This window comes from Pseudogymnoascus verrucosus, assembly GCF_001662655.1.
Source record: "Pseudogymnoascus verrucosus strain UAMH 10579 unplaced genomic scaffold scaffold_5, whole genome shotgun sequence".
NCBI lineage: Eukaryota > Fungi > Ascomycota > Leotiomycetes > Thelebolales > Thelebolaceae > Pseudogymnoascus > Pseudogymnoascus verrucosus.
In genome coordinates this window covers 652,538-676,470 of record NW_017263656.1, presented here as the reverse complement: position 1 = coordinate 676,470, position 23,933 = coordinate 652,538, and the positions used below count along the sequence as shown (strand labels likewise).

General features: G+C 53.7%; 7 protein-coding genes across 7 annotated transcripts; 2 read left to right on the top strand and 5 right to left on the bottom strand.

Annotated features, from left to right (window-relative positions):
- The first annotated feature begins 149 nt into the window (after window positions 1-149).
- POL12 (DNA-directed DNA polymerase alpha subunit pol12) lies at window positions 150-2,423 on the top strand. The gene is made up of 2 exons (XM_018271434.2): window positions 150-727; window positions 774-2,423. Exons 1-2 carry the CDS (start codon window positions 234-236, stop codon window positions 2,272-2,274), a joined length of 1,995 nt encoding a protein of 664 aa, XP_018133879.1. The 5' UTR covers window positions 150-233; the 3' UTR covers window positions 2,275-2,423.
- VE01_01918 (uncharacterized protein) lies at window positions 2,404-4,017 on the bottom strand. The gene has a single exon (XM_018271433.2). The coding sequence runs from the start codon at window positions 3,833-3,835 to the stop codon at window positions 2,456-2,458; it is 1,380 nt and encodes a 459-aa protein (XP_018133878.1). The 5' UTR covers window positions 3,836-4,017; the 3' UTR covers window positions 2,404-2,455.
- Window positions 4,018-4,254: 237 nt separating this feature from the next.
- VE01_01917 (uncharacterized protein) lies at window positions 4,255-6,427 on the bottom strand. Its single transcript, XM_018271432.2, has one exon. It carries the CDS (start codon window positions 5,701-5,703, stop codon window positions 4,534-4,536), a length of 1,170 nt encoding a protein of 389 aa, XP_018133887.1. The 5' UTR covers window positions 5,704-6,427; the 3' UTR covers window positions 4,255-4,533.
- Window positions 6,428-15,432: 9,005 nt separating this feature from the next.
- Window positions 15,433-19,270, top strand: VE01_01916 (uncharacterized protein). The gene is made up of 5 exons (XM_018271431.2): window positions 15,433-16,888; window positions 16,939-17,253; window positions 17,359-17,400; window positions 17,466-18,675; window positions 18,734-19,270. Exons 2-5 carry the CDS (start codon window positions 17,170-17,172, stop codon window positions 19,192-19,194), a joined length of 1,797 nt encoding a protein of 598 aa, XP_018133886.1. The 5' UTR covers window positions 15,433-16,888; window positions 16,939-17,169; the 3' UTR covers window positions 19,195-19,270.
- Window positions 19,271-19,504: 234 nt separating this feature from the next.
- GLO2 (Cytoplasmic glyoxalase II) lies at window positions 19,505-20,783 on the bottom strand. The gene is made up of 6 exons (XM_018271430.2): window positions 20,696-20,783; window positions 20,596-20,638; window positions 20,447-20,534; window positions 20,318-20,389; window positions 20,229-20,262; window positions 19,505-20,176 (listed from the first exon to the last, which is right to left on the bottom strand). The coding sequence occupies exons 1-6, from the start codon at window positions 20,756-20,758 to the stop codon at window positions 19,625-19,627; spliced, it is 852 nt and encodes a 283-aa protein (XP_018133885.2). The 5' UTR covers window positions 20,759-20,783; the 3' UTR covers window positions 19,505-19,624.
- On the bottom strand, window positions 20,784-22,903 carry VE01_01914 (uncharacterized protein). The gene is made up of 2 exons (XM_018271429.2): window positions 22,051-22,903; window positions 20,784-21,999 (listed from the first exon to the last, which is right to left on the bottom strand). The coding sequence occupies exons 1-2, from the start codon at window positions 22,639-22,641 to the stop codon at window positions 21,121-21,123; spliced, it is 1,470 nt and encodes a 489-aa protein (XP_018133884.1). The 5' UTR covers window positions 22,642-22,903; the 3' UTR covers window positions 20,784-21,120.
- Window positions 22,904-23,083: 180 nt separating this feature from the next.
- Window positions 23,084-23,896, bottom strand: VE01_01913 (uncharacterized protein). The gene is made up of 2 exons (XM_018271428.2): window positions 23,655-23,896; window positions 23,084-23,571 (listed from the first exon to the last, which is right to left on the bottom strand). Exons 1-2 carry the CDS (start codon window positions 23,686-23,688, stop codon window positions 23,351-23,353), a joined length of 255 nt encoding a protein of 84 aa, XP_018133883.1. The 5' UTR covers window positions 23,689-23,896; the 3' UTR covers window positions 23,084-23,350.
- Between the last annotated feature and the right edge of the window lie 37 nt (window positions 23,897-23,933).

Below are 23,933 nucleotides of genomic sequence, written 5' to 3'. Positions count from 1 at the left end.
CAGGTACGAGTACGAGTAGCACAATTCGTGTATGGGGCAGCACAATTTAACTTTCCTCAGCCTCGCCCCCCCATGCAGCCTCTCAGTGCCCGTGCGCCCAAAGTCTAAGGAGGGACTCGCCCATTAACGCGTTAAAACCACAACGCGTCTTCCACTTACAGCCTCGTCGCGACCACTCGAAATATTTCACGACGAGACAACCGCCGTGTCCCTCGACGCTCGAAAAGATAAATATGGCAGACCCCGTGGTAGAGGAGCTTAATGCTTTATTTGGGCCAGCATCGGTGAACAAAAAAATAGAGGCAGATGTGCTCGCCGAGCTGCAATCGATTATGCGCCTCCACTCTATCCCGCCCCAGGAGCTGTTCTACAAATGGGAGTCTTACAGCATGAAGATTGGGACGGACGATATGAAGCTTGACATCGAGACCTCGAGAGCTCTTAAGCAGGATATTCAAGATGGATTGGAAAGAGAGAGCAGGAACAAGTTGAACGCCAGGAGTGTGGAGAAGCGGGTAGCTACCCCGCGAAATATCTCTAGCACTGGAGATGTATTCAATATGCTGGATGGCCTGGTGCCAAATACTCCTCGGACCGCGCCAGGAAGCGCTGCGTCGAAACGCAAGTTTCAGACACCATCCATATCACGAGTGAAGCAAGAACCCGCCAGCAGCCCACCAGAGTTCAAGACCCCCTACAAGCCAGGAGAGAAGGAGTATGGAGGACCGTAAGTTTAGCATTACCTTCTGACCTTCCCAGCTAACAAGAAACAGAACCGTCGCCTTCAACGACCGCCCCAACGCCGGCCAAACCGTCGAAATCCTCAACGAACAACTCCCCGCCCCATCCCCCCCAATCGCACCCTTCTCCGAACCCCGCATCAAGCTAATCGCCAACTCGGACCTCAAAAAGCTCTCCTACAAACCCATGGCCATGAAATCCTCCGAATCCTCCGAAATCCTTGACGACCGCATCGACGAGCTCATGGCCCTGATCAAAACCCACCACACCCTCCCCGACTCCGCCTTCGGCAGCGCCGCCAACAAATCCGTCGACGAAATCGTAGCCATCGGCCGCATCGCCTCGGACTCCGCAGACGGGAAACTCAACACCGCATCCCTCGTCCTCGAGACCTCGCGACGCATGGGGAACGGGCTGCGCGTCCCCCTCCGTCTCGGGTCCGTGGCTAGCTTCCAGTTCTTCCCGGGCCAGATCGTCGCGCTCCGCGGCATCAATGCTTCGGGCGAGGAATTCACAGTCAGCGAAGTCCTCGAGATTCCCTTACTCCCCGTCGCGGCCTCTACACCTCAGGGCCTGGAAATGCACATCCAGCGCCTCCGCGGCGGCCCAGACGCGATGGACGACGACTCCGCCGCCGCCCCGCTCAACATCATCATCGGCGCCGGTCCCTACACCACAGATGACAACCTCGATTTCGAGCCCCTGCACGCCCTCTGCAGCCAAGCAGCAGACACCTACGCCGACGCGCTGATCCTCGTCGGTCCCTTCCTCGACACAGAGCACCCCCTCCTCGCATCGGGGGACTTCGATCTCCCCCCCGAAGCGGAAGCGGATCCCGACACCACGACGCTAAAAACCGTATTCAAGCACCTCATCTCGCGACCCCTCCAGTCTCTCGCCGCGGCAAACCCGAGTATAACAATCCTCCTCATCCCGTCGGTGCGCGACGCCATCAGCGCGCATGTATCGTGGCCGCAGGAGCCGTTTCCGCGCAAGGATTTGGGGCTGCCGAAACAGGCGAAGATTGTGGGAAATCCGATGACGGTGTCAATTAATGAGATTGTCACGGGGATATCGAGTCAGGATATCCTCTCTGAGTTGAGGCATGAGGAGGTGACTGGTGGAGCGCCGCAGGCTGGTGGGATATTGGCGCGTTTGCCGAAATATATTATCGAGCAGCGCCATTTCTTCCCTCTGTACCCGCCTGTCGACCGTAAACTCCTGCTCCGCACAGGGACAGTGGAGGGTGCGCCGCCGGGAGCGATGCTCGATGTGAGTTATCTCAAGCTGGGGGAGATGCTGAATGTACGCCCCGACCTCCTTATTGTCCCCAGCGCGTTGCCACCGTTTGCAAAGGTCGTGGAGAGTGTGTTGGTGATTAATCCGGGGGTTGTGGCGAGGAGGAAGGCGGCGGGGACGTTCGCGAGGGTTAGTGTCGGGGAGGCGGGGTTGACGGAGGAGGAGAGGGGGGGAGGGTTGACGGTGGCGCATAAGTTGTATGAGAGGGCCAGAGTGGAGATTGTGAAGGTGTAGTGTAGTGTAGGTAGGTAGGCACCCCTAATATGGGGGTGTATTGGAAGTGCTGCGGCGGTTATGAGGTTGGCGTTTTTGGATATAGGAAGATGGGCATCACGGATAATGAAAGACACAAAATTGACAGTCGCCCGCTTCTTGATTTGGCGCCGAGATTATATAGTACACGCGCTCGCGGAGTCTAATCCACTTTCCGCCTCTTATCGTACTCATACCTCCCCCCATCCCTCGAAGAACTCCTCTTCCTCCGACTCCGATCATCATCCCTATCCCTCCTCGGCTCCCTCTCTCTCGACCTTTCCCTCTCCCTCCTCGGCGACCTCGATCTCTGCCTCTCCCTCCCCGCACCCCTTTCTTCCTCCCTCCCCCCCCTCGGCCCCTGAGGCACCCTCCTCTCCCCAACCGGCAAATTATTCGCACCACTCCTCCCCCCCTCATCCGGTCTAAACCTCTCATCCACATCCCCCCCCACCCCCATCCTTCCCCCTCCCCCCCCAACCCTCCTCTCCTCAAACCGTCCCCACTGTCCCGTATCCTCACTCTTCAAATCCCTATACTTCGTCGCCCCCTTCTTCCCCAACTTGGTCATATCCCTCATCTGCAGCGCCTGCGGCAACAACTCGCGATTCACCACATCATCCGCCATGCGCGCGCCCATGAGATCCCTCCTATCCAGTCCCGCTTCCTTAGCGTCCTCCTGGAAGAAAGCACCCTTATGGTAGTACTTCTGCATGAACCCCATCTTCCCCTTCCCCTCCCTCTCCTCGACCTGCCTCGCAATATGCGCATCATCCTCTGCCTTCCTCTCCTCGACACTCAAATTCTTCACCCTCTCCACCTCCTCCCGCTCCCTCTCCATCTCCTCAATCGCCACCCTCTCCCGCTTAATCCTCATCAACTCCCTCAACTTCCACGCCGCGTGCTCAGCCTCCGGATCAAGACCATCCGTATCATCAATCTCATCCTCAGCCTCCTCATCATCATCCCAGTTCTTCTTCCCCGCCTCCCGCGCCGCGACATCCTTCCGGATCTGCTCCTCCACAATCTCATCCGCGGCTTTCTTCCTCCTCTCCTCCTCCTCGGCAGCTCGCTCTTCTTCCGGTCTCGTATCCTCCTCCTTCCTAAGCCCGCGCTTATCCTTCTTCACAAACGTCGGGCGCATCATCACGCGTCTAGGCGCCTCCTCCTCACTGCTCTCCTCCTCGCTCCCGCTCTCCTCTTCACTCCCGCTCTCCTCTTCACTCCCCTCCTCCCCCTCCTCACTCTCAGTCACAAACCCCTCCTCTTCTGCTTTCCTGGCTAGCCGCTCATCTTCCACCCTCTTCTCCTCCTTCTCCCTCGCCTCCCTGCGTCGCTCGTTCAGGTCGACTTTCTTGAGATCACTCGATATCCCCCCCGCTGAGCTGAATTTCGGTTGTGGTGGTCTACTCGGTATCGCCCGCTGCTGTTCCTCTTCTGGCGAAACCTCCTCTTCGGAATCAGAGCTCTCCACCTCCTCGACCGCCTTGCCGGGGCGATACCGCGGCGCTTTGGCCGGGTTGGCCGTCATGCGCGACGACATTATCGCTTCTCGCAGTCTCGGATTATCCCAAATATATATGTGTACTGGATGGATGGCTGGCTGCGTAGTAGTAGGTTCGTATCAAACGATCGATCGATCGATTATCAATCGTGGGTTCAGTTGTTGTTGTTGTTGTTGTTGGGATTTACGATTTACTTTCGCCCTTGTTTGACCAGCCTCGAATGCGCGTGCCGCCTGAGTGAGGTAAAGTAAATTCGTGAGGCTATGTGGTAAGGCTGAGCTAGTGTCTCTTGAGATTAGCGTATATGCTTAAATTGTCCGCAGTCCAGCCAGCCCCTCAAGTTCTCAAGCGAGGTTCGTGCCATACCATACCATACCATAGTAAGGAGGCCAGATCAGGTCTACAGTCACGATTGATTTCACAAATACCATTTTGGTAAAAGGTAGTAATGGTAATGGTAATGGTAACACATAAATATACTGTGGTAAACCCTCAATTCCGTGAGTTCCTCCCGTTCTACGCTAATAAAAGCACCCCCCGCCCAAGTCTATGTAAATGGTATCCTACCATCCCACCCACCATCCCGGTGTTGGTGTTGAAAACGCCCCTTATCCTCCCAATCCCATTCCATCCCAGGCCCCCAAAAAATGCCAAATGCTAATGCAAAAACCCAATTCCCAACGCCAGGCCGTCCCAAGTATCCCCCATCACGCCAGGTGATAATGTCTAATGCTCTTCACAGCCATCCCTCCCCCTCATATTGCACAGCGGGATTACTCCCATTCACAACAGCAGGTGCCTGCCCATGCTGCTTCCCCGGCTGCTGCTGCTCCTCCTCATCATCATCTGAGCCCTCCGCATCCTGATCTTCATCCTCATCCTCGCTCGCAGGTGGATTCCAGGTCTCCTCAAGCTTCAGCCCCTTCCCCGTCGACTCAGCAGCAGCACGTTGTGTTGAGCCGAGGTACTTGGAAATTAGGGCCGTTTGGTACTGCTCCCACTGCTGCATATCGGTGACGGGTGCCTTCTCAGGCGCATCGTACAGGCCCATGCCGACTAGGATCTCGCCCTCGTCCTCTTCGTCGTCGAGAGAGTGGTAGGGGATTGTGGTTTCGATAGCGCACGGTGGTTCGGGGTGTTGTATTGGGAGGAAGTTCTCGGGTGTTGGGGGGGCGGTGCCATCCTCGAAGCCGGTGGCGGCGAAGTTGTTCCAGTCGAAGTGAGAATAGATGGAGGGGTTCATGCAGTCGTTGTAGGATTGTTGTTGTACCTGCAGTTGCAATTGTGCGTAGGCTGCATAGTCGGCCATGGGGTTGGTGAAGGAAGGTTGCATGATGGAGGAGGTGTCATAGAGGGGGTATTCTTGGTCGTAGTTGGTCCAGGGTTGTGATTCTGGGGAGAAGGTTGCTGAAGGCGAGCCGTAATTTGATTGCAGGGCGGGTGTGTTGGGGAGGTCCTGGCTGTTGCTGTATGACATGCTGTAATCCGTCATACCGGTGTTGTAGACTGGCTGGAATGGTACGTCGTATGTTGAGTATGCCGAAGGGTGCCAGCTCAATGGCCTGGTCTGTGATACCGCCTGCAATGGTGTGAGGTATGCCTGGCTTGGTTCCCCTGACGCCGACATGCCCTGGTTCACCGCCGACGGCTGGCGTCGATAGGAGTCGCCCATAACTGTCCTCCTCCTGTTCAGTGTGGTCGAGTTTCTCGGGCTGTTGTTCGTGCTGTTTGCTTTTGATATCCGCATGGATCCTCCTATCCTCGAGGCATTAGACCCCTTTGAGTGTCGGCGTGAGAGATTGGATGAGGCCATTTGTAGGGAGACGTCCTCGAGTAAGGTGAGATCGAGGTGGGTGGGCATGGTGCCAGCTGCGTGTGGTGCCGGGCCGCTTGAGGTGAGCATCATGGTGAATAAGGATGAAGGGTGGTCGGAGTATAAGGTTGGGCGTGCCGTCAAGGCTCGAGGTGATCTCTGAAAATCGATAGATGTCTGGGGGGTTCAAGAGCAGGTCATGTTGTAATGAAAGAGAGAAAGAGAGGAGAGAGAGAGAGACAGAGAGAGAGTATATGAATATGATGTAGTGTGAGAAAAGGAAGGAAGGCTCTGGGCAACCAGACTAAGAATGGGGAGGAATACAAATATGGACACACACACCCTTGCCACGGAAGTAGCAGCTTGTCAATAGTGAATAGTGACCAAGACCATGAGGAAACCGTCAGGGTCCACTAGTGACGAGTGGCATGTTGTCTCTGGTCTCTGGGGGGCCTTTGTGTCATCTGCCTAAAGAGCGGCGGCCGGTGGATGAGACCAAAGAAGAAACGGAGGAGGACATTGTGGACCAGTGATAGATTGGCCGTGCTTTTTTGGGTACTGTACTCTAAGCGTGTGAGTGTGTGGAGGGAGGAGTATGTATGAGTGTGAGAGTCAAGGTGGTAGCAGCGGCAGTAGGTAGTGGTAGTTCCGTATAGTGCGGTATGTTGCAGGTCTTTCCCGGGGTGGTGGCGCGGACCCAGATCAGTAGTGTACTCCGTACAGGAGGGAGGCGGAGGAAGAGTAAAGCAAGCAAGCACCACACACATATCGGGCCAAGTTTGGTGCCATGCCAGGTGTGAGATGGGGTGAAAAGGGAAGGAAGGGGGGGTGGGTAGGGGGAGGGTGGAGGGGTGAAGGGGGGCGGATGTTGTGTAGTGTATAGTTGGACGGAGCAAGCCAGCCAGCCAGAGAGCAAAGAAGGCAGGAACTGACTACTTGACTACTGACGACTGGAGTGATGGATGGAGTATAGGAGTGGAAATGGAGGCGCGAGCTACGGGTGCGTGCGAGCTACGAAGGCGGAGCTAGGAGGAAGGAGTACGACTACTATGCTAAGTATACTACTATACTACTATATGACTAGTATAGTATAGTTGGTAGTAGAGCACGGGTAGAGTCCGAGTTTGAGTCGAACAATCTGCACGGTGGCGCTGTGTAGTACTGTGAGTAGTCGGGCCTGAGTTTCGTTTGATGAAAACAGGGGGTATTAGTGGTAGTAGAGGAGTAGTAGAGGAGAGTACATATAATAGTTAGAGTAGTACCCGCACTTTGTATGGCACAGCAGCACTTACTAGTAGTATATTAGTAGAGTAGTATAGTATATGGATAGTATATGGATAGTATATGGATTAGTATGGGTACTCTAATATGGGCGGTATGAGTTTTGGTATGGGTAGGACGGCTTAGCACAGGTAGTTTGTATGGGTTTGTCTAGGTTTGTATGGATCTGTATGGGTAGCCTGGGTAGTATGGAGAAGCCCGGAATAAGGTAAGGAAGTCGTCACACTCTGGAAGGAATCAGATGGGAGCTAGCAGGGGGGTATCAACAACAAGGTCATAGAAGTGAAGATGGAGAAGGAGAGAAGGCCGCAGCCGTATAGAGTAACTAGTGGAGTAATTGAGTAGGTGGAGTAGCGTCGTAGTAAAAAGGTCAGGTAAGATCAAGTAACAGTGGAGTAGAGTTGTACGTATGTTATGTACAAGTGCTACGCAGCCGCCATTACTACTAAGACTACTGACACTACTAACATTACTAACGCTACTATCATCGCTCACTTACCACTGTGAGACTACTCTAGTAGAGTATAGTAGCAGTAAGACCTGCACTACGCTGCACAAGGGGCGGGTTCAAGATCAGGGACAGAGACAAAATACCGAAGTAGAGGCGCCTTAGCTGCACACGGGGCGAGTACATACATTCCACCTTAACCACCAACGCTAAGGGAGGAGGGAGAGAAAGGGGAATTGAAGGTCAGGAGAGGAATAGGATGATGGGAAGGCACTCCTGTCTATACAGACTATAGAGATTATACTAACTATACTAACTATACCAACTATACACACAATACGTCCTACACAGTATAAGCTCATTCATACCATCAACATACAAGCAGCTGCGGCCTCATACCATCAACACACAAACAGCCGCGGCCTTCTCACCCCATCCATCCCAATGTACTACATAAGGGGTACGCACATCGCATATGCACCTCAACCGCATCCTCACGTACCTCCCATGTCTCACTCCCCCCGATCCCAATCCTATTCCTGTCCATCCATACACCAACCAAGCCAAGGAGGTCTTCCTCCGTCAGTCGACAGTCGACAAGACAAGGCCTGTGCACTCTCCTATATGCAGGCCACAGTATGATGTACCCCCCCACTCTCCCATACACAAATCCAGTGTGCGTGCGTGCCCGCCCGCGGGTACATACCGTGCCCACCCATGGTTCAAAGTGGCACACCCACATCCATCCATCCACACCTAATACCTCCATCTCCCCCCCCCAGTACTCCCCCCCAAGTCGCGGAGCACACTCACTACCACAGGGGCAACTCCAATACTACATCCCCAGTACACCCTGCTCCTGCTTCAAACCCGCGAGACAGTCACCAAAAGGGGGCGGAGATGACGGAGTGGGGGTGGCGACCTCAGCGACAGGGAGGTACACAACAAGTACCCGAATTAGACTGTGGTACGGCCGCGGCGCGTACTCGGGATGCGAGGTGAGGTATGCGTGATGGGGATGGGGATTTTTGTGTCTCACGAGGGAACGGGGATCTCCTCCTCTAGCATCATCATAGGAAGGTCCGTCGTCGTAGTATCGTAAAAGCAAGCAAGCAGCCAAGCCCAAGCCCGCCCAGTCCTCGGTGAACTGACCGAACCCCGACCTAGCCAGCCAGGCAACCAGGGCAGCCCCAGACGAACGACGGACGACGACGCCCTCATCACCAATAGACTCCTAATATCGTTAACCAACAGCCCTGGTACGTAACATCCGCCTGCAGATTGTATGGCGTCCGATGTACACCCACGCCGCTGCACATCTCCATTTCCACCACCACCACAGTTAGATATCCGTGCATCATCATCTAAGACACCTCACCTCCACCGACGCACCTGCCACTGTCACCTCGCACCTCCCCCCTCCCCCCGAGACATCACCAGCAAACCCGACCCCGAAGCCCCCCATCTGCAGTCCCAGACCCATGGGGCCGTGTCGGCGTCGTCGTTCGTATGACATGAGTCGTCGATTATAGGATTTTTTGCCTGGATCTGGATGGGGGGGCAGCAACACACCACGGCATGCAGCAACGGCAAACAAATCATGAGATGGATGGAACTTGCCAGTTACCAGTTCTGGTAATTCGATATCGGCATGGTATGGGGGGCGAGAGTGAGATGCTTAGCTCTAAGGTTGAAGTACGTACTAGTGGGTGGCCATACCGGGCGGGCCAAAAGGCTTTCGTGAGGGAACTGCACAGAGTTAGTAAGTCAGTTAGCACACAAACTCTACGACAATACTTGTACGTGGCGTGTAGAGTCAACCACCACCCACGCTCCCCTTACCGCCCAGCCCCCCAAAGAAAAACCGCTGGGCGCTGAAGCGGGTTCTCATCCCTGGTTAGTAGTTCTCGAACATTTCGCATCCCCCCCATCCACCAATTCCCTCTTTCATTTGCGGATAGATAGATGGTGCACAAAACGCAAAATGCTGATCCCCACCCCCTGCTCCACAACGAGCGGAGGTTACATGTGTACTTTTCGGATCTCAGCCGTCATCGAACTACCACCACCACCAGCATCACACACACGCTACTACTCCCAATATAACACTCACGAACCAACAGCAGACCGCAGAGGCGCGATGGATGGGCAGGGTTCCAGGCGTGATCGGCCTGGCTGGTGCAAGGTGGTGGTGCGCAACGAATCTCATGCGTGCGCCTTCGTACAGCTAGTATGTATGTGATTGATGTGTGGTTACTTACTAACCATGCATCGTCCATCCATACCTCGCACGTACTCTTCAGCGCCTCACCCAATGCTTCAGGCCACCTCGTCTCGAGAGCGTGAGTAGCCTTGGTTGCCCCTCGCACACATGGCTGGGCTTCGGTGTAATCTGCAAGCCAGCCAAGCCAGCCAAACCAAACCCCCATGCTCGGTGAAGCAAGCAAGCAAGCCCCTACTTCGGCAGTGTGCACGCTGCCATCCAATTCGTACATGCACGTACGTCGCGCCTTCTGCAGTGCCTCCGCGCGACGTCGCTGATCAGCCTCTTGGTAGGGAGAGAGTCATGGTATGGTAATCAAGTCGCAGCTCCATCATCCATACATCCACGATGCGACATGACCCATGCTCCTCCTGTACATCTCTCGTACCATCCATCCATCCATCCATCCCTAGATAGATATCCGTACGCGGCTGGGCGTGGGATCTGTCGGTGACCACGCAGATCTAGCCGGAAGGGAAGCACAGGCCGCGAAACGGCTACACGTCGGTGGAAAGGTAGGAGAGATGTATTGGGGTATCGTAGTAGGGTAGCATACTGTAACTGGCGTCCCGTATGTAGGGCCATGTATGTAATTACCCGTCGTTGGACGGGGAGGCGCTAGAGATGGGTAAAGGCCGGCCGGCGTCGCGCCCTCTTGACGGCAGGAGGCAGGGGAGGCAAGAAGACAAGGCAGGGCAGAGGTAGGAGACACGCAAGCAACAGAGTTTGGTCCTGTCTCTCTGTCTATCCGTCTGTCCCTTTGGTTACCCAACATCGGTCCTCATCCATCCATCCATCCATCCATCATCTCGCCAGCCCGCGTCAGCGCATGGTCCGTTTCGAAGAAGGAGGCCTCGTACATTAGCTGAAGATGACATTTCCCAATTTAGCGACCCTCCCCTACAAACAACCCATCCCATCGATCGACAGGCCGATTTTAGTCTCACCACCACACAAAACTAAAGGAAACGGACCCTTGGACCAAGGAGCGGATACATAGGTGGCTTGAGTGGCTTGGATTAGGTGGCTGGGCAAGTGGTTAGGTGTAATTCACGGAAGTCGACCGACGTAGAAACGGATGGTGGTGCGACGAATCGCATCGGTGTATTTCCTCCCACCGTAGAGAGCTCCGCTCATACAACGCCGTCATTCCCGTAGCGGACGGAGGGGCGCGGATCGAAGCCTCATTTTTCTTCGCTCTGGGGCAGGCAGGCGGATATCCACCACGAAAGGCGGCTTTGGTTATGTACAATACTGGAGTCTCGGATACCGGAGATGGATGGAGATGGGGAAAAGGGCATTTGCCGCTTTGCCTTGGCTTTAACGAAAAAGCCACCGAGTCACTCACTAACGCTGTCCATCAATCTGCTCACTGCTGCCCGCGGCGCCCAAAACTCAAGAGTTAGGTGTTGTACTGTAGAGTAAGGCCGCAAACCGCAGGAGGGCGACGTCTCGGACGTCATCTCGGTCAGTTCTCCTTCTCGCCGAAACGGACCACCAGGCAAGGTCGGTGCTTGTCGCTGCTTTCGCGGCGTCACCACCCATGCAGCTGTCCATCTTGCCAACGGAGGGATCCCCTCCCCTGACCAGCACGCACGCACGGCTTGGTAGGTTTTGGGGGGAATATAGTGCAGTATAACTATAGTAATCGTGTAGTCATCCATCCTCGCACAGCCCGTCCCTCCGTCGTCGGTCGCACCCATCAATCCATAACCAACCCGAGCAACAACAAGAGATGCGGAATGGGGAATATGATGCATGTAAACCAAACCAAACCACACAACACCCTTCCTCCTCTCCAGTGATGACCAGCCGGAGAGCCCGCCTTCCCCTCCTGTCTCGCTCCTCCTCCTCCTCCTGACTTACATACACACATACAACCCACCCCCCCTACCGCCCTCCCTTACCACCCGCCGATCTCCACAATTGGAAACTCCCGTCTCCTAACCGGCGACCAGCACCACGGTGGTCCCCACACCTTGAGCCCAGCACGGCGGCAAGGACGTGGGAGAGGCCCGCCCACATGGTGGCGTGTACATTCTAGCGCCCTCCAGCTAAAGGACTAAAGGAATGTGCCTTTGCTCCATCACTCCACTCCTCCATCTCCCCCTCTTTGCCCCTCTCCGCCGAAATGGCGCTTTGACATAAAATGGCATTGTGCGTTCGTTTCGCTCTCTCCCTATGTTCTCTCTTTTTTTTTCGCCACCGAGCCCCGCTGAGCATGTGGATGGTGGAGACGCGGGTGGTGCATGGTACTTATTTACTATGGATATGGATACCTTGCATACGATGGATGGATGGGATGGGATGCTGCATTGCATACTGGGGCAGGCAGGAAGGCGGGTGAGTTTGTTTCGCCACGATGCCAATATTTTGAAACGGATTTTTGGATTTGAAATCCTCTTTCGAGTAAGGAGGGTGAGGAGGTGGGTGAGTGAGATGTTAGTCAGGTCCCTTGCCAGCTGGCTGGAATGGGCATCACTCTCCACCGTGCCAAGTATCCGGTGAGTGAGATCAGCGAGCGGATACTGGCGTCTTGTAGTAGGAGGTCTCTCAATATCCGCGGTGGAACCACCTCTAGAGCCACTCTGCCCGCCTTATTCGATGTGCGCTGCACCACCGGTGTCTTCACATAAGTTCCAAGTTAATCAATCACCACGCCCGGCCAATATCCGACTCATCCAGCAAGCAACCACGATGCACACCTGCACCGTACCTACTCTAGCCCCAACCCTCCCCTTCGCTGGCCAGAAACCTGTCTTCAAGCTAAGCTCCTGGTTCGGAAATGGTAATTCGTGCCGCCGATCGCCGACGGCTGGTCTCAGACACCAACACTCACATCACATCGAACCGCCGCCGCTTACCCCATTGCGGCAACCGGTGCCCTTCAAATAAAGCACGGCCTGGAAAGGAAGGGCGCGAGGGCAGGCCGATGAAGGGGACCATGCATACATGCATACATACATACATGCATGCATACGTACATGATCGAGATAATGCGTTCCTCTGGGTAAAAAGGGCGAGGAAAGATCCCTGTCTTTTGTTGGCCCCCCCGCCGAACTCGCCAAGGGGGTGGTGGTGGGTGGGGGAGAAAAAAACGGCAGGATTGAGAGATGTTATTTTGGTACGGTATGTACAGGCCTTTTTTTACCGAACCTTGAACAGGCATCTTGAGCAGGCATCTGGGACAGGCATTGTTGGGATTTTTTGTTGGCGTGAGAGAGATCGTCATGAAGGTTTTCGTGCGACGCTTCGGAAGCGGGTTTCAAAGGCCAAGAGGGACCTGCGCTGCGCTGCGAAACTGCGAGTTAGAGTAAAGTACACTCACTCTATTGTGAGGATCTCCCCGCGTCACATGTGATGGCTAGACGGAGCTGCTACTGCATGAATGCAGGAATGCGAACGAGCAGCTGCTTAGACATATTGAAAAGCCGCACCGTGGTGGATATTTGACAAAGTTTTTTTTGTTTGTTTGACTGTAACTTCGTACTGGTCGTATACCATTTGCCGCTCATCACACCATGAACCTTGGTCGTGTGCGCATTTGAGTCTCGGAAGGGCAGAAACGGGTCTTAATTATTTGAGCATCATTCCACCCGCCGTTCTTTCCTGTCTTAGCGGATCGGGCGGCCCTGGGGCTAATGGTGGAGTGCGGTCCGACGGCGTTGTTGTGAGGTAACAGTACTCCGTACAGTACAGATGGATGTGAATAGTGGAGTAAATTGTAAAGTAAGGGAGAGCTGGTCATCGTTGTTCCCGAACCCAGCCAAAGGGTTGCCGCATGGCTATGTATGGGTCGCTGCTTGCAACCCAATAATACCCTGCTTACCTGCCTTGTCATATCATACATATCATACTCGTACTATGGAGAGCAAATCATCACCTCGGCCTCTCCATCTGTTGGATCCCGTCTTATTCCTATTGTCCTGTGGTAAGGTCTTTTCAATCAACTGCCATAGGCCGCTTTGGCCAAGCAACTCAAACGTCCATGGGTCTCAATAGCTGGGACCCATGTCGTGCAACAAACCGTACAGTACCCAGGTGGTTAGTTAGACTTTGCCCTTGCTCCGCAGGCTACAGTCCGTAGTTTCAACATTATTGGGCGCTAAAAAAACAACGTTTATCAAAAAAAAGACACCGAAGGGGCGCAAGGCTATTTAAAAAGACGTATCACAAATGTATCAATACCACGGTGCACGGCTGGGGAGCACGGCTTCCAGCATCGCACGGAGCATGGCTCAGGTGTCGGCGCCGCACATTCTGGCCGTTGGTGTCGCGAGATGCAAGCGAATGGGGATGGAGAGTCTGGCACACTCCTGCTGTGCGTGCTGCTGTTGCTGTGGGATGTGATGGTGCATGTGTAAGCCGGTCCTTGCCGGCGTTGTGCCAGCGACAGATGATGGATGTTGTGCTGTACTGTATACAGTACAGTAGTGGTAGGTAGTGTTGGTGGTGGTGGTAGTGCAGAGTCAAGGAATAAGATAAACTCGTTGCAAATCCCCGGACGCTCCGTGTTCGGCTGGATGCGCCAGCAATCAATCTGACAGATTACCACTTTATCAAATAGCATCGGCAGATCACGGCGACGCGCGCAGAGGACGGACATGTGGAGGCGCACATGTATGTCCACGTCATGGTTCAATGTAATCTCTATCTTTTGAGTAATTCTCTGCATTGGGGGCGGCTTCAGCGGCATCTGAGCCATCTGAGCCATCCGATCTGATTACCGTCAAACCACCCCACGGTGTCGCCTTGGCGGGTCCCCATATCTCACACGCTATGGTATGTGTTGGTACCTGCGAGCAGATGCAGCACAGTAAGCCATGTTCAGGTGGGAAGGCAAAAATGCGGCCCTCACCGCCTGTCCCAAACTGACCAAGGCCCCGGCCGGTGACTCTGTGCATCTCTGCCCTCTGTTTGGGCGATCGCGTCGCGAAAGGGCTGTCGATCAAGCGTCGCGCCGCTCCTGCATGACCGCCTAAATGCTGCTTTGTCTGACTCTCGCGGTTCCGCACACATGAATTGGTGGCTGGCTAAGGTACGCAGTTCACGACTTTGCTGCAGGATGCTGTATCGAGGCTAAAAAGAAGCACGGTCTCCAGGACCACTCATCCGGTTTGCGCCTCTTTCGAGGGGGGACGCGGGCTGACGACTGCACCAGGCCGCATCATCGGTGCAATCTGACTTGTTTCTCGGGGAGGGCAGGGTGGCGCAACCGCTGGCGCTGGGATTCCTTCGTGTGTGTCTGTGTGTATGCGTGTGTGTGTGTGTGGTCATGCAGTTTGGTGGTGCTTACGTCCTGCGGAAGATGGGAATTACTCCACGAATCCAGATATATCCACATGTACTCTGCCGTTGTATCGTAACCCCCCTTACACCTTACACCAACCACAACCATACCACACCGAGGTTTACTGAGTCTGGAATGTGGGGTGAGCTTCCTGCACACATCCACCTTCACCTCCAGCCGGAGAAAAACCATGCAGGTCATTTTCATCATACCCCGAGATTTCGTGAACGGCGCGGCGCCGAGATTCTATTTTCTTTTCTTTTCTTTTTTTTCCCGCCCTGCTCCTTTTCTTTTCGCTTGGGACTTGCCTTGTTGGGGCTGGCGGAGGGGCTACGGGTTGGACCAAAGTTAGAGCACAGCATTTTCACAAATGCAGGGAGCGCCACGATCGCCATAAATGGAGATTACTGTACGCTTCAGGACACGGGTCTCGGCGGTGGTGGTGGTTGGAGCGAGCGCCCGCCCGCCAGCCCGCCCAGCGAGCCAGCCAGCCAGCGACCAGCCCAGCGAGCGAGCGAAACAAACTGCCCAGCCGCCCAACGCGCTATTGCCTGTGGTGGCTTGTGATGAGCGAGAGGAATGTGTGAGCGCCAGAGCCAACGCCAGCACCAGCGCCAGCGCCAGCAGGCTTAGGACCAAGGATATTATAACATGCAAGGAGATGCAACGATGCATGCATGCATTACTCCGTATAATACGTTCCCCACTGCTCGTGCAACCCACCTTTGGCCCTTTGCTTGCTTGACGCTCTCGAACTTAGCCTCTTTGTTGGACCAGGACCAGGACCAGCACACACCCTGGTATCTGTAGGTTGTAGGGCTTCCGCACAGGTTGTTCCAGAATGAGCGAGTAAATTGTCCCTTTTGTCATTTCTGGGGCTGGGCTTGACTGGGGATGGAGGCAATACACGTGACTGGTCCCTCGGAACTATCACGGCTGCCTCAATGGGGAGCGAGGGGTAGTGCAAGGTCGTGCAGAGGCGCAGATGTGCAGAAGGAATGGACAACACCCTTGCTTGCTGCTGCTTGTGTGGTGCTGGGCATGAAACGTCCATCGTAAATATCGCAGGAGTTATTATTACACCTCACTCCTCCCTTCCTGTACACCGCCGGTCGCTAGGTTGCTGAAGGAAGAACCGACGCCAGGCCGTGCCGTCCGTCTCTCCATTCATGCGATCGCTGTTCGTTGTTTGACACTATGATGCTGTACAGTCACTTAACTTACCGCTGTTCGTACTTGTAGTACTATACAGGTCAGACAGGAGAGGAGAGTAGCAGTACAGGGCGAGTATCGCGGTCCTTCCTTCCGCCCTCCCTCCTCCCTCCTTTCACCCTCGTACCGGGCAATACGGCCAAGAGGGTAAGACTGTACTCATATAAAAATGTGCTCATTTGCATTTATGATGGTGTGAAGCCACGACGGAGGAGGTAGGGAAGGAAGGGCCCCTGATCCAACCCGATCATGAGCAGCAGGCTCAGAAAGCTGCGTGTCACCTCGGCGCTCATCACCGCTTCCCTCGTCCCTCCCTTGTAATATTCGATGTGCAATGTGCAATGTGCATCACCCGTCCAGACCAGCCAGACAAAAGACCGGCAGTTTCGTGTTTGGCTTGTGCGAGTCAGCGACAGAGAGACTGGACGAGGCTTTTCTTGGTATTGCCTATAGTACGCGTCGTCTGGTTCTGGTTCTCGTATTTGACGATCGACCGGTCTCGGAAGCGGAAGACAAAGGGAACAGAAAGGGTGTCTTCGTTGTGAACTGCCGCATTTGTCCAACAACTGACGTGGTTGTGGCTTTGGTTGCTTCTTGTGTGGCTTTGGCGTGGCTTTATCGCTATGGCGGGGTCGTTTGTCGTTTATCGGGAGGGGAGCTCTCCGGTTCTCAGCCTCGCGGGTTGTGGCCTCGCTATTGGCTAGTGGCTTGGGACACCTCGAATGCCACTCGACGATCTGATATTGAATCTTGAAGCTTCAAGATCTGGGAGTATGTGAGTGAGGTAAACTCAGTGTGTGAACTCCCTTTGTATGTCTAGTGACTTGTAGATAGCTTCAAGAATGCCCATTCCTGCTTCCGTTACTCCTCCCTGACCAACCGGACTCGCTAAGATGAAAGCGTGGGATATCAGTGCAAGGCTTTCCCTTCAGTGCCGGGTGCTGCGTCATCAAAGCGCAACATATATATCAGCAATTATACGAGCAAAAACGAGCTGAACGAGCAACTGCCCTCGAATCCCCAATTGTCCCATTACAGGATGTGCGCGTGCTGCCCGTAGCCATCATGTCAAACGCTAAGATCCCTCATCGCGATGCCCGAGGGCGAGCCAAGGATGCCGGGCATTTACATCCAGCGCACAGCGAGGAGGTGAGCTCGTCTCTGTTCTGCTATGACAATACTCCTGCAGCTTGGAGTATATCCTGCTGTACGGAGCTGCCTATCAATTAACAGCCCAGCTAACACTGCCTACAGTTCCACTACTCCAGTGATGACGACTCCCAGCACCCACTTGAGGTTCGCAACCTCCCCTCCCGGCCCCATTGACAGGCGCATCAATTCTAACAAGAAATCCGCAACAGGTAGTCTTCAATGGAGAGAACATGCACCGCCGCAAATCCTCCCTCGTCGCCAGCGACCCCCAACTCTACAGGCGCACCGCCTGCTTCGTGCACGCCCTCCTCGACGACCAACACGACGATGAGCACCACCACAACAGACATCTGGACGGCATTGCTGAAACCACGCCTCCCAATCAGCCACATGAGCCCAAACAGGAGGGCGACGAGGAGGTAGTCGAGCCCAAGCTTGTTCCCCCTCAAGTCGAACTACACGAGCCAAGTCCGACACCTCCGACTGCCTCGCCGCCGCCAGGGACGCAAACCCCCGGCCAGCCGGACGAGCAGCTCTGGAAGACGACGCAATCACGGCCTTCTGTATGCGAGAACATAGCAGTAGATGCGAAAAGGGCAGATACCAAAGCGGTAGATGTGTCGGCGGATGCGGTGTCGCATTCGCGGTTATTGACGAAGAAGCAGTTGAGTGATATGGCGTGGGGCGTGCGAGAGCTGAGTAAGAGGCTTGGGAGCGTGAATCTCAAGCTTAAGGTGAAGAATGTGTTTATTCTTACGAAGGCGCATGATGAGTCGTTGGTTGGGAATACGAGGGAGGTAGCGAAGTGGTTGTTGAGTAAGGATAGGGGGGTCGAGTATGTAGTGTATGTTGAGGATCTTTTGAAGGGGAATAAGAATTTTGGGGCGGATACACTGGGAGAGGAGCTGAATGAGGCGGATGGAAAGACGGCACCAAAGCCGAGCCGGTTGAGGTACTGGACTGAAGAGATGTGTCGGTCGAGGCCGCAGACGTTCGACTTCATCGTCACGCTTGGAGGGGACGGTACAGTCTTATACGCGAGCTGGCTGTTCCAGCGCATCGTCCCGCCGGTCCTGAGTTTTGCACTCGGCAGCTTAGGGTTCCTGACGAAGTTTGACTTCGATGATTTCCAGGGGACGCTGACTACGGCATTCAGAGATGGCATCAAAGTGTCGCTCCGGCTACGGTTCGAGGTCACAGTCATGAGATGCCAGAAGCGGAAGAAGAGGTTAATTCAACATGATGGCGACGACACGACCGAAGTCGTAGCTGCAGACGAGGATTGGGATGAGGATTTATCCCATCGCGACCTCGTAGAGGAGTTAGTTGGCGAGGAGAAGGATGATGAGAGGACACACAGACCAGATGGTACCTACGAGATCCTCAACGACATCGTCGTCGACCGCGGTCCCAACCCAAGTAAGCCTCCCCCCTCCCCCTTTTCCCTCCCAACCAGCCTCGCTAACCCCCACCGCAGCCATGTCCTCCGTCGAGCTCTTCGGCGACGACGAGCACCTAACCTCCATCCAAGCCGACGGCGTCTGCGTCGCGACCCCCACCGGCAGCACAGCCTACAACCTCGCCGCCGGCGGTTCCCTCTGCCACCCCGAAAACCCCGTCATCCTCCTCACCGCCATCTGCGCGCACACGCTCTCCTTCCGGCCCATTATCCTCCCAGACACGATCGTGCTGCGCGTCGGTGTGCCGTTTGATGCGCGGACGACGAGCTGGGCGAGCTTTGATGGCAGAGAGAGGGTGGAGCTGAGGGCGGGGGATTATGTGACGGTTAGTGCGAGTCGGTATCCGTTTGCGAATGTGATGCCCAGTGGAAGGAGGAGCGAGGATTGGATTAATAGTATTAGGGCGAAGTTGGGGTGGAATACGAGGACGAGGCAGAAGGCGTTTGATAAGAAACCTTCCTCACTTGATAAGAAGTGAGGATGGAGACTTGGGGGGTGGGTATATATGGGGGATATGGAAAATATTGGGGGGTGGTTTGTGTTGAAGCGCTTTGGGTTTTATGAGTAGCGTAATAGAAATTTAGAATATGTTTTCTTATATGTAAAGGTGAATAAAATATCGGAATAGTTAATAAGTATTTATTATGTCTTTGCGGAAATATCGAGGAAGTATGGAGGGTTATAAAATACACAAAATATAATTAATATTTGTAATATATTATCTGATGGAATGAAGTTTCTGAATGGCACATGCCAACAACTCTGTACAATATAATTCCTCTCACTTGGGGTAATCTGGCAGAAATTACATTCCTATAATAGCTTCAGCCTGTAAAAATTTCGAAACATTCTTGCTTCAGATAAGCATCAAAACACACCAGATAAAACATAGAATCAATTATCTATTCCTAGAAATTATTCTTCATCTCCCTCAACCTCTCCATCACCTTAACCGGCTCCGTCTGCCCCGTCGCCTTCTGGATCTCCGCATCCCCCAGCATCATAAACACATTATGCTTCTTCTCATCCGCAATCGTCCACCTCCCCGTCGTCTGCCTATTCGCCCCCGCAAACTTCACCAGCTCCGCCACGCCCTCACTCTTACTAACGCTCTCCCCAAACTTCGCATTGGCCTTGGTATACTCGTGCCCTGGGTACACCGTCGTATCATCCGGCAGCGAGCCAAGGGTCTTATTCAGCGCCTTGTCCATCTCCTCCGCCGACCCTTCGAAGAACCGCCCGCATCCGCCGTGGAATAGTGTGTCTCCAGTGAAGACGACTTTCTGATCCCCGTCTTGCATGAACCAGCAGATGCTGTCTTGCGTGTGGCAGGGCGTGTGGAGGGCCTTGACAACGATGGAGCCGAAGGAGAAACCGGTGTTGTGGGCGGGGGTTGTGGTGACGGCGTCGGAGTCTTTGCCGCCTATTACGGGGAGCTTCTTGTCGGCGTATTCTGCAAGCTGGAGCCGGAGTCAGTATATACTGTGGAAAGATGGGAGGGGGAGAGCGTACGATCTTGCGGTTTCCCCCGGCGTGGTCGTGGTGGCTGGACGCTGGTGTTAGAATGGTGTGAGCTGGCCGAGGTGATGGTGGGCACTTACTGGTGGGTGTTGATGATTGCAGTGAGGTTTATCTCCCCGGACTTCACAAGAGGGCTCAAAGTAGGGATTACGCTGTAATATTGGAGTCAGTACTACCACCATAGAAAGATTGGGAAGCTGTCGGCTTACTCCTCGGTGTATGCGGGGTCAATAATGACAGCGTCTTTGGTTTTCTCGTCGATAACAAGGTATGCATAGTTGTCGCCCTTTCCCCACGCTACATCTTATCAGACCGTATTCTACGGATATGGAACATTGGACAGTGTCTGGAGTCTTACACATTGGAATTGACTTGATATGCATGGCGCGTTTATGCGGAGACTTGTATGGGCGTAAGCTTACTTCGTGGATCTGAAGAGAGTCACAGTCATAACTTACATTATTGGAGAATACTCGAGCTGTACGATAGATGGACGGTCTCCGTAACACTGGGAGTAGCATGAGGGGAGTGTGAGGTTGTAAGTTATTGCTTGTGGAACTTTCTATTTACTCTTGGAGCGAAGCTCGCCATTGGGACGTCATTAACTCCGGACGGCATTGGTAATCTATCGTTATCATCACGTGCCCCCTTTGCCCTTTTGCCAGATTCTAAATATCCGCACTAATCACCGCACGTCCTATCATATGGAAAGGAGTATATTCAATCCATTTGAGATGTAGCTCCCCATTAATCCAAGCGAGGAGGCAAGCCTTCTCCAAATGCTTCCGCAGACGCGGAGGTTTTGTCGGACGTCCTGGCAAATACTATCCCAATCGCCGTATCGTACAGACGAAACCAACCCGCGTAACCAAAGTCCATTTTCTCACTGTCCCTCGTTGGCAAGACGTTGCAAGACTGGCACTGAACTTGGGGGTACAATGCCTAACTCCGTAACAATCATGGTGATATAGTCTGCAGGCGTCACATCGTGCAGTAGATTGAGCAGCTGCAGATTCTTCACGTCTCTCCATCCATGTAACATTCCCGCCGGAGGCTTTGTTGAGGGGATAAGTAGTTCGTCTGGGTCTGCCACCTCGTTGAAAACGATCGAGTCCAAGGCAACCCTCTCGGTACATTTGACGCTCTCACAGAGCACAATAACCGGAACGTCGTAGTCCTTTGCTTCCATAGCGATTTGAGATGTGCCAATCCGACTGTAGAGCACACCGTTACTCATCATGGCATGTGCACCCAGGAGGACTTTGGTGACCTCTTTCATGACATGGCTGACGCCGTTCATAAGGCAGTACTTGACGTCCAGACCAAAGTTAATGAGGGCCTTTGCGAGTGCCTTGCCTTCGAATAATGGCCGTGAGTCAACAACAATCACCCTAAACCTACGGCCATCGCTATGCGCCTGTACCAGTGCCTGTTGAACAACGCTGCTCTTGGCGTATGTGAGAATAACATCTCCATCCTTGATGCATTGGTTGGATGCGCTCTTGGCGATGACAGCATCTGCGAGCGTAACACGGTCACGGATATACTCGTCGATATCCGCGCACAGTGACTCCTTGGCTTCCGCATCCGGCTCATCAGGGTCGACCTTTGCGATCTTAAGCTTGAGCCAGCGAATTGCTGTTCCCATGGAAATTGACATAGGGCGACATGAGGTCAGGTATTCGATTTGTGGAGACAGAACGTGTGTGCTCATGTGCCGTGTCAGGGTGGTTCCAGGAGGGGTTGTGTATGAATTGATAACCTGTAAGAATATTAGCAAAGATCGAAAAAGAGGGGATTTGTATATACGAACTCTCTTGAATGCCCGTAATGTTGCGACAAGGCGAGCATTGCTGCCGCAAATAACATAGTTGCTCATTTGCTGCCCAAGAGATAAGACTGCCGGGTGAACATCCTTTGCTCCAGCGATTGTCTTCGCCCTCGGCTTGTATAAGTGACGGAACAGTTCAACGGTCTTGTCTTCCACAGGAGGTTCCACCGGCGCATTATTCTGTTGTTGAGATCGAGCTGGTGCGTTCTTCGAGTCCCCAGCAGTTGACGCAGCACGCTTGTGCTGCCCTTTGCCAGACTCCTTCCCTCCCTTTGGTGCAGCCTTATTTCCTTGAGGCGACAGGATAGCTCCCGCTGGCCCAGCTGGCGCACCTGGTGCTGCCCCTCCTTGTCTGTTCTGTATCACCTGTTGTCGTTTTGCGGCCTTTTCTGCCTTCTTTTGTGCTTTCAATTCCAAGGCTGTCAACTTCACAGCTCCATCTCCCGATGGCGCAGTTGTCGCGGCCGCAGTGGGAGGTGCACCATTGGCATTCGCGTTGTCGACACTCGTTGGGGCTGGAACGGACGCCTTCTCCCGGACAGGGAGGTCCGCAGATGCAGTTGTGGACTGCATGGCAGTCCTTGTTTTCCTCGAGAGGATAGATGTCGATTTGAGTGGTTTTATGTACGCTATTGAATGACTGTAGTCAATCTAAGTATGTTGCGCGCTCGTGCCCTGTGACTGGATAGTTTATGAATCACACTGTCCCACAATGATGGATTGGCGTATATTCGGTCGTAAGGGGTCAATTTCAAGAGTTCAATAATAGTAATCCTCCAGATAATGCGGTATGGTGTTGAGTAAATATACAAACTCGTTGCGCGGGGTGATTGAGTCGCGGTTTTGGTTTTTGGGTGAAATATTCTATGTCTTAAGATATCAATATGTTAGCCGCGATAAGCGCCCGCTGTCATTTTCCGTTGCTGGAGTCACTTCGATGTCATAAAGCTTGACGTATATGCTCGCCACACACTGGTTCTATAGCGTACATATGCCAAATAATGCAGGAATTATATCCTTAGAGTACAGCCTTGGTTATTTTTAAATGTTTATTTGATTGGATTTTCGCAACCGTTGTGTACAGGATCTATAGACCACATCCTCCTCCCGTTCATCCGCAATCCCAAGCTACCCCAAGCAACCCCAATGCCCATCGTCGCAACTGTAATCCCGTAGCATATAGCCCCTGAATATAAATGTAGCTATGCTCGTATAATGGTCATATCCATGGACCAATTCCCTGGGGTGGTTGGCGCTGAACATGCCATCTGGACTCTTCCCACTACTGCTCCCCAGCTGCTTCCCTCTCAGCCCTCCTTTGTCTCTTCTCGAGCAGGCTTGTCCTCCGGGCGGCCAGAATGGTGTGCTGTCTCTCCTCAACTCCGCTCAACCAGTATCCGAAGCTTGCTCCAACGCCGGCAAAGATTGGGTATCCAACCATCGATTGCTTGGAGAAGAACGGGCGCATCTCAATGCCTAGTTGCCAAGCACGGACGGCAATTCCTAAAAAGAATATCGTTAGCTTTCAGTCGCAGCAAGGCAGAGACATGGCTGTTAATTGAACGTAGTCGGACACAGAGACATACCGAAACCACCCCAGAAGATTGCTTTGTGGACCATTGTGCCGGTTTTATGAGCGAGTATGTTCGTATTGGTCTATTCAATGCTGCTTTTCACAACTTGGAGGAGATATTGTTTTGTTGTGTCCGCAATGGCCGGCGAGAAAGGGCGATTGAGGGTAGGTTATCTGTTCCGGTACTGTGAGGAACCGAGTGTCGTTGGGGGTGGTGATTGAATTTGGACGCGCCGATCGCCGAGATTTAGCGCACTTACCCTTGACTGCGACGAGAGCCGCTGTCGCGACC

Excerpts from the sequence above, each read along its gene's own strand:
- VE01_01914 (XM_018271429.2), bottom strand. The coding sequence starts at position 22,641 with ATGCAGTCCACAACTGCATCTGCGGACCTCCCTGTCCGGGAGAAGGCG. Across the intron at positions 22,000-22,050 it reads CATTACGGGCATTCAAGAGA|GTTATCAATTCATACACAAC; the intron begins GTTCGTATATAC and ends ATATTCTTACAG.
- POL12 (XM_018271434.2), top strand. The coding sequence starts at position 234 with ATGGCAGACCCCGTGGTAGAGGAGCTTAATGCTTTATTTGGGCCAGCA. Across the intron at positions 728-773 it reads GAGAAGGAGTATGGAGGACC|AACCGTCGCCTTCAACGACC; the intron begins GTAAGTTTAGCA and ends AACAAGAAACAG.
- VE01_01916 (XM_018271431.2), top strand. The coding sequence starts at position 17,170 with ATGTCAAACGCTAAGATCCCTCATCGCGATGCCCGAGGGCGAGCCAAG. Across the intron at positions 17,401-17,465 it reads ACTCCCAGCACCCACTTGAG|GTAGTCTTCAATGGAGAGAA; the intron begins GTTCGCAACCTC and ends AATCCGCAACAG. Across the intron at positions 18,676-18,733 it reads CGACCGCGGTCCCAACCCAA|CCATGTCCTCCGTCGAGCTC; the intron begins GTAAGCCTCCCC and ends CCCCCACCGCAG.
- VE01_01913 (XM_018271428.2), bottom strand. The coding sequence starts at position 23,688 with ATGGTCCACAAAGCAATCTTCTGGGGTGGTTTCG. Across the intron at positions 23,572-23,654 it reads AATCTTCTGGGGTGGTTTCG|GAATTGCCGTCCGTGCTTGG; the intron begins GTATGTCTCTGT and ends TATTCTTTTTAG.
- GLO2 (XM_018271430.2), bottom strand. The coding sequence starts at position 20,758 with ATGCTACTCCCAGTGTTACGGAGACCGTCCATCTATCGTACAGCTCGA. Across the intron at positions 20,639-20,695 it reads CTCGAGTATTCTCCAATAAT|TCTCCGCATAAACGCGCCAT; the intron begins GTAAGTTATGAC and ends CGCCCATACAAG. Across the intron at positions 20,263-20,317 it reads GCAATCATCAACACCCACCA|CCACCACGACCACGCCGGGG; the intron begins GTAAGTGCCCAC and ends ACCAGCGTCCAG.
- VE01_01917 (XM_018271432.2), bottom strand. The coding sequence starts at position 5,703 with ATGATGCTCACCTCAAGCGGCCCGGCACCACACGCAGCTGGCACCATG.
- VE01_01918 (XM_018271433.2), bottom strand. The coding sequence starts at position 3,835 with ATGTCGTCGCGCATGACGGCCAACCCGGCCAAAGCGCCGCGGTATCGC.